Source organism: Mastomys coucha, unplaced genomic scaffold (genome assembly GCF_008632895.1).
Source record: "Mastomys coucha isolate ucsf_1 unplaced genomic scaffold, UCSF_Mcou_1 pScaffold17, whole genome shotgun sequence".
Lineage (NCBI taxonomy): Eukaryota > Metazoa > Chordata > Mammalia > Rodentia > Muridae > Mastomys > Mastomys coucha.
Window position 1 is genome coordinate 26,635,530 of NW_022196899.1, and position 13,679 is coordinate 26,649,208.

The following is a 13,679-nucleotide window of genomic DNA, read 5'->3' on the forward strand; positions in this document are numbered from 1 at the left end:
CCCGTAAAGCAAAGTGATCTGAATTTGCCTGGTAGTGGCAGAAATAAGTGATTAAGTTTCATTATAGACCACCTGGGCTACAGTCCCAGCTGTTGAGCCTTAGGCAAATTTCTTTGCTGAAATTCAGTCCCTTTGTGAAGAATAGGGATAGCAGAAGTCATTTTAGAATTTTGCTGTTGAGTACCCTGAAGCTAATTTCTGTAAAAGCTTTTATGTTATGATCAATAGTTCTCAAAGTATGGTCTGGGGAACCTGGGGCTTGTGAGGGCAAATGATTTTCATTACAAAACTGAGGGAGGCACTTGACCTTTACCCTTTCACCTGCTCACTGCTCACCTGCTCACTGCCCACCTCACCTACTCAGGCCCCTGCTCCCCTCCCCTGCTCCCCTTCCCTCCTCCCCTGCTCCCCTCCCCTGCTCCCCTCCCCTGCTTCCCTCCCCTGCTCACCTCATCTGCCTCCCTGTTTGCTTCACCACACCTAGGGAGCATGCATATGAGATAGCCCAACAGACAGAATACAAAGGCCGAAAGAAACTGCTTCTAGTTAGCAAGATGTTCAAAGGAGTTTTCCAAAGCACAGCACACTGCTACTCTTCTTTCTCAGCACAGTTTGGTTTTGGAAAGTGATTATTTTCTTGTAAACCATGTTATTTCTGATGACACAGAATGTTTTATTACACTCCAATGAATCTTTTAAAATGCTCTAGTTCAATTTCTGATAGAAAAACTCACATTATCCAAAGGCTTTGACCATTTTTCTTGTTTGCAGGAAGTGTAAAGGGACTTGTGAACAGGGGAGGGAGTGGGAACAGCTGAGTTCCTGGCTATTCAATGGCTTTGCAGCCTTTTGGGGCCATGACTGTGCCAGGACATTTTAAACAATAACCCAACATTTAAAAATTTCCTTCCCTAATATTGTGTTTTAAAAATAAGCCTACAATTTTTTTCTTTTTTCTTTTCCAACTCATTCTATCTGTACATCAGGTTTAGAACAAACTGTATATTTGTTTTTGCTTTGCCAAACAGTGGGTCTGAAACCTTCCACAGCAATCTTACCAGTTCTCCGTGGCTTTGTCCCTCTCCAAGTTTCTTTTTTTTCTCAAATCAAAAAATTAATGTTTGGTTATTCATAGTTCACACAGAATTACATGGACGTTGAGTCTCCATGCAGCTTGTCTGAACCCAGAGATACTTTACCTGTAGGCACCCAGGTTGATGCAGCTGATCCCCAGGTTGTATCTAGACCGGATGAAACCTGGCTGGATTTCCAGTGCTCTCGTGTAGGCCTCTACAGCTTCCTCACTGCGGTCTCCATTTGCCAAGGTTGCTCCAAGACGGTTCCACAATGAGTAATCCTTATGACAAAGACCAGAGCTCTTTAAGATCCAGGAACACTGTGGTAGTGTTCCCATACCGCCCCCCCCCCCAGGTGAGGCAAGCTGGCTGAATGCTTATTCAGTGCTCATGAACACGGGCTGTAATGAGTTAATTACTAAAAATTCTCCTGGGTTCACTTGGTGAAAAGGACTTTTATTCCTCAAAGGGCAGTGGTCATTTGATATCTTGTAATTAACCTTTCTATTTTAGGCACTTTGGTATGGACAGCTGCAGTGGTGTGTGCACGTCTACTTGAACTCGCTAGTGAGAGAGGTAAAATGTAAAGGTAATGTAGAAAAGCTTCACTCATAAAAGCTTGTTACAAAACTCAGCTGGACTGGGCTGGGATTCCTTACCTCTGGCCGAACGGTTAAGGCAGCATTAAATGCATCGATTGCTCTGTTGAACTCTCCACTCAGGTGGAACAGAACTCCAAGACCTGTCTGCAGGTCTGGGTCAATCATGTCACCATTTTGGTGGGCAGCTTCCAGGTATAATTCCTTCACTCCTTCCAGAACAGAGCTATGATGGAAGAATCAGATTCAGTGCCCAGGCAGTTGGAACCCTGGAGCTGGAGTTACAGGCGGTTATGTAGTATTTGATCTACCTGCTGGGAACTGAACTTGGGACCTTTGGAAGAGAACTATGATCTCTTAACTGCTAAGCCATCCTTCTTGCCCCAAATAGAAAAATTTTCCTTAAAAAGTTTAAGGGCCGGGGTGACAACTCAATGGCTAAGAGCACTTAATGCTCTTGTAGAAGACCTGTGTTTGTTTCCCAGCACCCATATAACGGCCAACAATGATCTGTAACTCCAGGCACAAGGGAGTGACATCATCATCTGGCCTCTGCAGGCACCAGGCATGCACTGGGTACACAGGTCTATGTTCAGGCAAAATGCTCATTTCCATAGAAATTAGAAAAATAATGCTTATATATCTTAGTTTAATGAGAGGACTATTAATACTGAACTATAAAAACGATATGGTCAATAGTCATGAATACGCAATGAAGCACACATACAAGCCGCGTTAGGTAAGGTTCTCATGGGGCAAGCACTGTGAGCTATGTGCTTGCCAGTGCTTGACCTTTGAAGCTGAGCTGACCAATGATGATTCAATGAGAAGGAGTTAGTGTTGGGATTCATTGCTAAAATTTTAGGAAACAGATTTCTTCTGACAAGGGACTTAGGTCTATGCACCTCTAGTTCTTGGTGTACTGGTATTAACTCCAAAGCACTTGGCTTTGAAATACAGTAGGTGGGTAAATGTCTATGAATGGTCATCATACTGGTTATTATGTCTAAAGAACAGCTTCTGGGGTTTAGAGATGTGTCCCTCCAAACTCTGTAGAGAGGTGACAGAACCTTGTAATCTGTGGCCTGATAGAAGGAAGTCAGGTCATGGAAGTGGTGCGTGATGCAGATATGGGGAACCTTGACATCCCCCTTGCTTCCTAGTCACCATGACGAGCTACCTTCTTGACCCTGTGCTTTTGCTTTGATGCATCTCTGCGTCACAAATCTTAAAGCAATGGGCTGACTGTTGTCTAACTTTAAGGATGTGAGCTAAGGTAAACCTTTCTTCCTCACAAAATGCTTATTTCAGTTATTCCTCAAAGGGCAGTGGTCATTTGATATCTTGTAATTAACATCACAGGTCATAGAAGGTTGCACAGAGTGAGGACAACCTGTCAACTGGGGACTTAGACATCCGCCGTGTGAGGCCTGGAGAGCCTTTCTTGTTCTTCACAAGGTACTTGTACTTTGGGTTTTGCTTAATCCAGTTCTTCAGTGCCTCACAAGCATCCTGCTGATGGCTGGTATTGGTGTAACTCACAGCCAAGGCCATCAGAGCCTTCAAGTTGTTGGGCTGCAACTCCAGGCATCTTGAGAGAAGGCAAAACACCGAGGGTTACAGAGAGGTATTTTATACAGTCTTGAAACCTTTATTAATTAATACTTGCAGAAGTTAAATTTATTTATGCCAAGTCACCACAAAGTACTTTATTTCTCCAAATGAAAACAAAGACCAAAGAGTATTTTTAAAAGAGGTTAAAATATCCTCATGACAGCTGGATTTATAATTTTATTTTTTAAAAATACATATTTGATTTTATGTGTATGACTGTTCTGTGTACCATGTTTGAGCCTGGTGCCCATGGAATGAAGAAGAGGGCACTGGATTCCTGGAAATGGAGTTATAGATGGTTGTGAACTTCCATTATGAGTCCTGGGAACTGATCCAGAGTCCTCTGCAACAGCAGCCAGGGCTATTAAACACCAAGCCCATTTTTCCAGCTCTGGTTTTGTTAAAAAGCTTTTCTAAAGCCACAGGAAGTGTGATTGCTATATGGTATAAAGATAATATTATTCAAATGTCACTGTATTGTCTTAACTCCCCTAATTGCACTTGAACAAAATTTTGATGCACAGAGACGGAAGACTGTACGGTGTTTGCAGAGAGAGGGTGATATCTTTGTTTCTATTACTAATGTGGGCTTATAGATATCCCAGGCTATTGTTGTCTCCTGAATCCCTTTCTACTTACTGGTCTTAAGCAGGTCTTTCCAAACTTAGAAGTGCAAAATAGAGACTATGCACTATACCCATTCTAGCACTGGGGGCTGCAATGGATCTCAGGTGGGAAGGTCTGACAAGCCACAGATGATGGAGATGCTGGGAGGAGCTGCCTGAAACTTGGAGAAGCAAGTGCCCAGTACCTCAGAAACTCAGCCACGAACTCTGAGTATCAGGATCCCCTTGGAGATTTTAGTGCTAATGATGCTCTTTCAGCCCTAACCAAGTCAATCATGATTTCTGAGAGTGTCTAAGACATCTTAAAAAATCATCCCATTGTACATTATATGCAGGTTTAGGAATGACTGATCCAGAGGCCACAGTTCAGAGTGCTCTAGAATTAGCATCATAGAATGGGGGTTTGAGTCCTCTCTGTTTCACATGATCTAAGAGGCCTTGGCATTCCCTCATTAACAGTATCTCTTGGGACAAGACTCTCAAGGAAAACACAATGCCCCAGTCAGCTTTTGCTGTGAGATGTGAACATGTGTTGATATGTAGATTGAGAAGCATTTAAGGGAAATTTTTTTCTCAGTGGTTTGGGAAAATTATCTCATCAAAGCTATGTAGGTGTGGCACTTGGCAACCCAGCACACGCCTTGGACAATTTATTTTTAAAGATTTATTTATTTTATGTATATATGAGTACACTGCTACTGTCTTCAAACATACCAGAAGAGGGCATTATATCCAATTACAGATGGTTTTGAGCCACCATGTGGTTGCTAGGAATTGAACTCATGACCTTTGGAAGAGCAGCCAGTGCTCTTAACTGCTGAACCATCTCTTCAGCCTGCCTTGGACAAATTCTAAGAGTCCAAAGGCAACGTTCCATCTGACCCCAAGCATGCAATTGTGAACTTAGCTTCATGTACCTCTGGAGGGCGACAATAGCTGCCTGCTCGTTTTCATTCTCTGCCTGGGTTATACCAAGAAACTGCCATGCCTGTGAGAACAAGACAAAACAGAAAACCAACCAACCAACCAAAAGCCCAAACCAAACCAACACAAGAAAACAGACAGACAGACAAACACAAAAACAAACTGTTACCATTGCAAAATGAAGCAGACTTGCTTGCTATTTTAGTTAGTTTAGCTGTGATCTGTGGGGAGCAAACTTCCTTACAGGGAAGCTACCTAAAGCGGGGACCAGCCACACACTCCCAGCTCTACTTCCCTATGATCCCGTACTTTATTTACTCAGCCCTCCAGATGAGCCACAAAGGTGTCTTCTTAACTCCAACTCTTCAGCATTGTATGCTGGGACTTAGTGTGAGTTTGAGGACACATTAGATATCCCGTAAACATTGGGAAAGTAAATCAAGGGTGATATATGGTGTGACTGGAGATTATTCCTTCCTAAAAACTATGGGGTAGCCTCATGTTTGCCACTTTTTTTTTTTTTTTTAAAGGCTGGATGGTCTCATGAGGCCCTGGCTGGTCTAGACCTCTCTATGTAGACCAGGCTGGCCTTGAACTCACAGAGCTCTGCCAGCCTCTGCTCCACCCCTGTGTTTGGATGAAAGGTGTGCACCACATTGGCTATCTCTGTGTTTTCTGTCCTTAGTTTTTATCCTTAGGGGCTCTGGATCTCCATGAGAAGCTCAGTTAGAAAGCAGGCAACATATCACTTTCTAACATGATCAGCCCAAGCCAAGTGAATGTTTGTACACCTTGATGAAGATGCCCCCTGCAGCATCCCATCTCATTCTGACCCCTTAGCACACATAGGCACTATCCCATTCTGGACAGAGTGAAAGGCAATGCCACCTCAGCGTCTCCAGGGTCCTGAAGAATTGCAGCTTCCATGAACAGGATGGTGACAGGCAGGTCCCCTTCCTTCAGTCTTTTTAAGCCTTCTTCAAATGCTCCAGGCCAGTCCTTGAAGGGATTTTCAGTGTGAAAGTAATATCCCTGTGACACAGAAGAGGCCGCCGCATGACTGGTCCACGTCTTCCTTCTTACATTTAGTAAATCCCTGAACAATGAGCGGCCTCATGGGGATACAGGTGCCTCTACTGAAATTGCATCTTTTAAAAGATCTAAGATGAAATATGCAAACACTCATCTAGTATTTTCTATGCATATGCCAATTAGGCAAAAGGCTCACCCTCAGTCTCGAAATTAGGCCCTGCTTGGTTTTGGACTGCAGTCATCCTGTGACACTAAAATAATTTATATAGATATGTTAAATTTATCTAATCAATCTGATTGATGGACATTTTGATTACTTAAAAAAACTGAGAGTGTCCATAGTGGCTCATATGTATGAATTCTGAACAATGGAGACAGGCGAGAGGATCACCCTGTGTTTGTGGTCAGCCTGGGCTACATAGTAAGCTCCAGCCCAGCCTGGGCTACAAAATAAACCACTGTCTCAAAGGTTATTTTTGTTTTTACATAAAACTACAGTGAAACTTCATGCGTCAGGATTTGTTTGCGCTTGTTTCTTACTTTATGCTAGACTGGAGAAGGGATGCTTTAGAGAAAGCCCATGGACTGTTTTTAGACCTTACGGATGTAGCTGACTTGCTTTCGGGTTAAAATATTTCCTGTCATATTTGAGACTATCATTTGTTGATGACTTACTGGCACGAATTCTCATAGAATCCTTTTGATTTAATTGATACAAGCACACCTGTTCAAGAAGTACCATGGCAGCCTTCCTCTTCCATAGGTGCTTAGAAAGGAGAAACACTGTCAAAAGCCAGAGGATCTATCTGCCTTGCCTGGTTTACATGGTGATGGGCTGAGTCAGCACTCAGGCATGTGGATTACAGCCCAGGGTCTGGTGAGCCACAGTGCCTTCCTTACTTAGATTGGGAAAGGCAGTTACTTTAAAAATTGTATGTTTTGAGATTTACTCAAACTCTTGAGGGACAGAGACCACCGCAAATAGACATTCTGAATAGCACTGTTGACTCTAGATGCCTGAAAATCAAAATGTTCAACGTATTTTCTCTACCTAGGGCAAAGTACACACTACACAGTATTTGCTACATTGAGTAAAATGTCACAACCATTATCCATGACTGTATACTATTGAGACTTATATCCTTAAACCATGAGGTAAATTTTATCAATAAATATGTGTATTATGTACATATATCTATATGGACACATGTATGTGCAAGTATATAGGTGTATTCTCAAGTATATGTATGTATACATGTGTACATTTTTATGTGAGTACGTGTGATTTTTTTCTGTCTTTCAGGGTACTTGTTATTATAAATAATTAGAAATTAATTCCAATTAAATTCTAAATTAAAAACACTAAGTGTTTTTAAAGGCAGAGATCTCAAGTTAGTTGGAACTTAATGGACAATCTGGCTGGTGGTTCACTGGACCTTCCTATTTTCCAGGCTCTTACTAGAGGAGTATTTTTGCATAACCCTTTGGGCTACACTGGGTTGTATGAAGACAATTCTTTGTACCAAGTGTCTTTGCAGATAGTTCAATAACCATAAAGCCTGAGCCTTTGTGCTTTATATAACCATGGCAGATGATTGGCAATAAGCTACTGTGGGGTTAGCCTAATTCCTGTACAAGCCACTCTAAAAGTTCTGTGCCTGACCACAAGGCAGGTTTTGGGCAGGTGGCAAACTGTTGGGTAAGCTACCCGTAAACACCAGAGTTACCTATTCCCCATCACTTACAGTTTCTTCTAGGTCATATTGACATCAAAATACCTTTTAGTTTATTTTTTTTTTTTAAACAAACAGTCACTATATGGTCCATAACAAGTGATACGATGAGTCTGAGGACCCTCGCTAACATTTGAGGACAGATTGAGTTACCTTCTCACTGGCCGAGACAGTGACTTGGTTCTGAGCTTCCTGATTCTCGGATATCCAGTTCCTCCGGGCCATTTCTTCCCATTCTGCCTGCATCTTATCCCAGAACTCCGTATCTGACTATGAAACAGGAGAAATAGAGATAAATTGACTGAGAATCACACTCTGCTTATTTGGTTTGTTCCTAGAGGTACATTTTCCCTCGTAGGTCAAGTGGGAGGGAGAGGAGGAGTACTTAGGTGGGCGAAGGCTCAGCAGCAGGCAGCTTTCCTACAGGGTCCCCAGTGGCTAAAGTGGATTAGCTCTGACTTTTGGGTTGTTTGAGACAGGGCCTCCTGTACTCCAGGTTGGCCTCAGACGTACTATGTGGTGCAGGGAATCAAACCCAGGGATCTGCACATTCTAGGCAAGCATTCCACCAACTGAGTCACATTCCCAGCCCAAGCTGTGGTTTTCCTCAGCAGAAAAATAACCACTATCTATACCAATAAATCAGCTAACAATTCACCACGGTTGCTCCTCAGATGATGATGGTGTTATCACCAAATAAATCCACAGCAAGTTGAAGATACTACAAACATGCTAATGAATTAATGAACCTAACCTACTGAGCATTTCCTTAATGACACAGCCCACTGCAGAGTACTGGGTGTTTACTTTTGCAGTTGGATGCTTGACTGGTGAGTGTCGCCCAGCACGGTGGGGGGAGCCCTGCTGTGTATTGATAGCCCAGGTGAAGGCCAAAGTTGAAAGTTCAATCATATTGAGTGAATGCTACTTATATACCACTATGAAGTTAAACTATATTATATTAAGCTATCCTAAGTTGGGTATCCCTGCACTTAGAGACAGTTTCTAACGTGGTAGCAGACGTAGTTTAAGAAGGGAGGCCTGAACCTGAGTTGCTCCTAGAATATAAAGAATTAGAACAGCTCTCTTGGGCTGCCTGGGCAGGGATTTAGGTAGCCCTGAGCACAAACAAGGAGAATTGACCTTACTGTGGGCAGAGCACCATACCAGGAGGGCAGGGAGCCTGAGTTATTGCTTTGGTGAGCAAATTCCAGGATTTCAATCCCTTTGGCTTCCAAGGCCAGGATTATCTGCTTATATCAAGCTTTGCCCCTTGGTGCAGGACAGGAAAACCTCATGTTTGCTTATGCACCTTTGTCTTTTCTGTAGAAAGGTAGGTGACTGTATATCAGTTTATATTATTTTCCCTTTAACTTTCTTATTCATGTTCTATCAGGAAAGCCGGGGCATTCACCCTCTTACTTCATGAAGGGCAGTGTGGGTTCCTCAACTTAGGCAGAACTGTCTGTATGGGCTGCCCCCCGCCCCCCGGTTGGCTTCAGTGTTATTGAGCCTGAGGAGAATACTTCAGGTATCCAGAGCAAGTAGAAAGGAATGAGTCTCTCGAAGGACTCAGGAGCCATGAAAGCGAGAGTGGTACTTCTCAGGGGTAGAGAAAGATAGAGGCTTGTGGGTTCTGGCTTGAAGGATGCTGATGCACACCTTCTGATAATTTCCTGGAATACCTATTTCACTTCAGAATCATGAGTAAGGGAAGAGGGGTACAGTGGTTGGAACCCTGATTCTCACCAGCAGGGAAACAAAATGATGTTGAACTTCTGGGGATCACTTAGGGCCCCATGGCTGCTAACAGTGAGAAGATCCTTGTTCCCTAGCACCGTGTTAGCTGGCCAATGTTGCCCTAGAAAGTCAGCCACTCACCCTCTCGAGAGTCCCTGGGACTTGAAGCCCTCTGTAACCTGAATGGAAGATAGAGGGCTTCCATACCATGTACAGCTATGTCACTTTCCAGATGCTTGGAAGGCATCTTGTTTTCTTTAAACCATAGGAAGCAGTTGGAGGTATTCCTTGGGCACTGAAGTCTGGAGCCGAGAGCCAGGCCCGTCCTCTGCACACCTCAAACAGCCTTAGAACCTTAATTAAGTCTGATGACTTACTGAAATAACCCTGGTTGAGGGCAACCCCTTTCCATCCTGCTGGCCTGCCAGGGCAGCATCAACCTGACTTGAGAATTCTTCTTCAAAGTTGCCTGAATGACCATCACAACATATTTATCTTGAACCAAAGCATTTAGGGAATAAGAGTCAGCCAGTGTGATGTACTCCAAGCTACTGAATAAACAGGAGGTCTTTATGTCCTCTCTGTCGATTCTGGAACATTCATTCCTACCACAGAAATGGATTCTGCCTTGCAAAGGCCTTCCCTCATGAAAGCAGCAGTGGATTGATCACATCTGAGATGTAAGCAAAGGGAACTGTGTACACGCTAAAGTTGATGATGAAAGGAAAAATTTCCCTTTAAGGTATCTTCCTAGTGGACACCAAGATGTGCAAACAGGAGCATCTCAAACAGCAGCAGCCCTAGGAAATCCGAGGCAGCAGCACGCACTGCACTAGAATGTTAACGAGGGATGGAGAGGTGGGGGTGGGGGGGGAAGGGCGGGGGTTCTTGTTTCAAACTTTGTATTTCCTGAATTTTCAGTAATGAGTATGGTTTTCTTTTGTAACTAATTAGTAACATGAGACAACAAAGCCCCTAAATAAATTTCTTTCCCTCTTTTAAGCCCTGTTAAGCCTGATTATTAATACTGACAAGTATGGAGAAAACATATCTCAAAGACGCAGGTTCCATCAGTCTGTGGGAAAGAAAAGCCCACCAAGGGAACTTACAATGTTGATCTAACTCCCATTACCCAGCCGTTTGAGAGGTCAGTCTCTTCACATCCCTAGAAAGTCAGCCACTCACCCTCTCGAGAGTCCCTGGGACTTGAAGCCCTCTGTAACCTGAATGGAAGATAGAGGGCTTCCATACCGTGTACAGCTGGGTCACCTTTCCCATGTTCCACACTAGAGGAGTATGTGTGTAAATCCTCCCTCCCTAGGAAACAGAACTTCAGGTGAGGTGGGGCTGCTGGCTCCCACTTAATGAGATTCAGCAAGATTTACTGTTTCTACTTAAACTAAGTCACAGCAGACTAATTAAGCTGCAGAGCACAGTTTTCATTTAATTACAGAATACTTTCACCACCATCTATTTCCACCCAGTCTCAGACCCAGACTTCACTGCCATAGCTGCAATTAACACAGTTCCATGCCCCATTTTTAATGAAGTTGAGAAAAACCTCCAATGTATTTGAATTTTAAACATTTTAGACGACCAAGGGATTTTATTTACTGATGATTTCCTTAGCTGTCCTCAGCTCTTAGTAGACCATTTTTCAGAATTGATATGTAACAAATGAATCTGCTTATACCAGGCAGTGGTTTGAAGAGTGGCCCCTATTGGCTCACATTAATGGTTCCCAGTTGGTGAAACCATGAGGAGGTGTGGTCTTGGAGGAGGTATGTCACTGGGGGAGGTGGGCTTTGAGGTTTCAAAAGGCCCATCTCATTCTCAGTTAGCTCTCTTTGCCCCTTGCTTGTGGATGGAGATGTAAGCTTTCAGTTATGTCGTGGCACCATGCTTGCCTGCCTGCTGCTATGCTCTCTTCCGTGATGGTCATGGAATCTAACCCCTTGAAACTGTAAGCCCCCAAATAAACAATTCTATAAGCTGTCTTGATCATGGTGTCTTGTCATAACAATTGAAAAGCTGTTAAGACTCACTAGACACGAGTAATTGTTTAGAGTTTATTTCCATTTTAATGATAGCCTTCTAATGATATCTACGGAATATATTCAAAAGCCAACCTGGGGTATACAGTACAGTGATTAGGAAAACAGAGTTCCTTCCTTTCAGACAGACATGGGGGTCAGCTCCTTACTCCATGTATGAGTCTGCAAGTCCTCTCTGGGTATTGTCTTCTTTATTCTTGAAATGAAGATACAATAGAAATTTGAGTGAATTGTTCTGATGAGAAAATGAGACTGATGTCAACGATTTGAGTGGATGTTTGTAAATGTCAGCCACAGATGGGAGTTCTGTATCACAGGCCTGCCCCTAAGGCTCAGGGACTATTTAGGAGGAGGGAGTGGAAAAACTGTAAGAGACAGAAGAAGTTGGAGAGGACTGGACATGATGGGACCACTGCGCCTATGAACCCATGGCAACTGTGGCTGTCTGCATAAGATCAAGCTATCCAGCACTCCAGCAGGAAGGAAGCAGAGGCTCACCAGCCTCAGCTCCTAACTGAAGAGCTGTGAAGAGCTGAAGGCTTCTGGGGGCTCAAGAGTCACTGTTCATTAGGGGTATGGTACCTAGTAGGTAGACCATGCTCCAGTGGATGGCCCTAAACTCATAAGTATATGAACAGCATGAACTAGAAAAGAAGCAGTGGGCTATTTAAAAAAAAAAAAAAGAGCACACAGAGTTGGGAAGGGCTGATGGGTTATAGAGAGGAAGGAAGGCTGATCCAAATATGATCCAAATATATTGTATGCATGTATAAAATTCTCAAAATAATGTAAACATTATAGTAAAAGTATTCATTGCATTTTTATACCATTGAGGAAAACAGAGAGTGCAATAAAATATGTTTTTATGATCCCAGCATTCCATTCTCTCTGCTATAGGTTGTTTGCTGATTTAATTTCCTGTAAATACCTATTTCTCTTCTAGACACTTCTCTTCTTTCCATTTAAATCTTTGTTTCCCACCTAATTATTCAAGAACTAAGAGTAAGGTTAAGAAAATTACAGCAGAGCCTCTTGAACGGGCTGTTAAGTAGCAATTAAAACCATGTTTATGAATAGCATCATAAACACTGGGCGTTGTGTAACTTTCTCCGGTGCTGGGGAACAGGCTACAGGGAAAATGGCTGCAGTCAGTGTGCCAGCAGCAATGCTTTTAAGGAATGAGAATAGAAGGAATTTATTCCTCCATAGTCTTTTCTTGTTCTTTTCAGAGTACTCCATTTTCTTTTAAAAATTGCTAGCAAGCATTTTATTTTGGAGGTAATTTTTTTTTTTAAAAGAAAGCTTAATTAATTGTTTCAATTCTATTCTACAGTGTCTTCAATGACCTTAGAGTGTGTCAGTTTTTCTTTCTCCCCCTCCCCTCTCTCTGATGTGGTGTATGTGTGCAAGGCTTGTGTATACATATGTATGGTGTATGTATGTTTGTACACACAAGTATGGTGTATGTGTGTTGTGTATATGTATGGTGTGTGTTGTGTCTACATAAGTATGGTGTATGTATGTTGTATATACATCTATATATTGTTATGTGTTGTACATACATATGTATGGTATACATGTGTTGTGTGTACATGTGAAAATGTGGGAGTCAGAGGCTGATTAATGTCCAGTGTCTTCCTCAGTTGCTGTCAACCCTATTTTAGGGGATGGTGTTTCTTGCTTGCTCAGCTAGGTAGGCTTGCTGGCCAGAGATCCCCAAGGATCCCATGCCCCTGCCTCCCCAGCACTAAGATCACAGTGCTGTGGTACCCAGCTTCTCATTGTTCTGAGGACCTCTCAGGTTCTTTTGCTTGACTGACAGGCAATTTACAGACTGACTCATTTATCTAGGCTCTGAATCAATTTTATACCTCTCAACTCTTTCTACTTAGACATTCTGTGTTGATGGCTTGAGATATGTGCTGCGTGTGTGTGTATGCATTATATGTATATAAATATACATGTACCTATATATGAACATATGTGTGCTCATGCTTATATGTATGCATGCATATATGTGGCAAGTATGTGTATGTGTTCACAGTTTTTGGAATTCAGCTTAAAAACTGCTTCAATTGAGGCCCAGAATGTGGAGGTGGAAATGAAAATAAATCTTGCCTACTTTTGAGAAGACAAATCATTTGATAATACTTAGCTTTTCAATAGTAACCCGTTATTCAAAATAGCCTTTGCAAATATATATAATTATGTATGAAGAATGGACAAAGAACACGAAAGCGTTACTATTTAGTGCACTGGCATTTCTCAGAAGCTTCTGGCC

At 42.6% G+C, this 13,679-nt stretch overlaps 1 protein-coding gene across 11 annotated transcripts in view; it reads right to left on the minus strand.

Moving 5' to 3' along the window:
- Positions 1 to 13,679, minus strand: part of Pex5l (peroxisomal biogenesis factor 5 like) — a 201,244-nt gene that overhangs the window by 1,368 nt on the left and 186,197 nt on the right. For all 11 annotated transcript variants that reach the window (XM_031376588.1, XM_031376595.1, XM_031376594.1 and 8 more), the window contains 6 exons: positions 7,758 to 7,874; positions 5,728 to 5,871; positions 4,833 to 4,903; positions 3,069 to 3,266; positions 1,736 to 1,901; positions 1,200 to 1,357 (listed from right to left, as the gene is read on the minus strand). In XM_031376588.1, the coding sequence (XP_031232448.1) occupies positions 1,200 to 1,357; positions 1,736 to 1,901; positions 3,069 to 3,266; positions 4,833 to 4,903; positions 5,728 to 5,871; positions 7,758 to 7,874 (854 nt within the window). The remainder of the gene's footprint in view (positions 1 to 1,199; positions 1,358 to 1,735; positions 1,902 to 3,068; positions 3,267 to 4,832; positions 4,904 to 5,727; positions 5,872 to 7,757; positions 7,875 to 13,679) is intronic.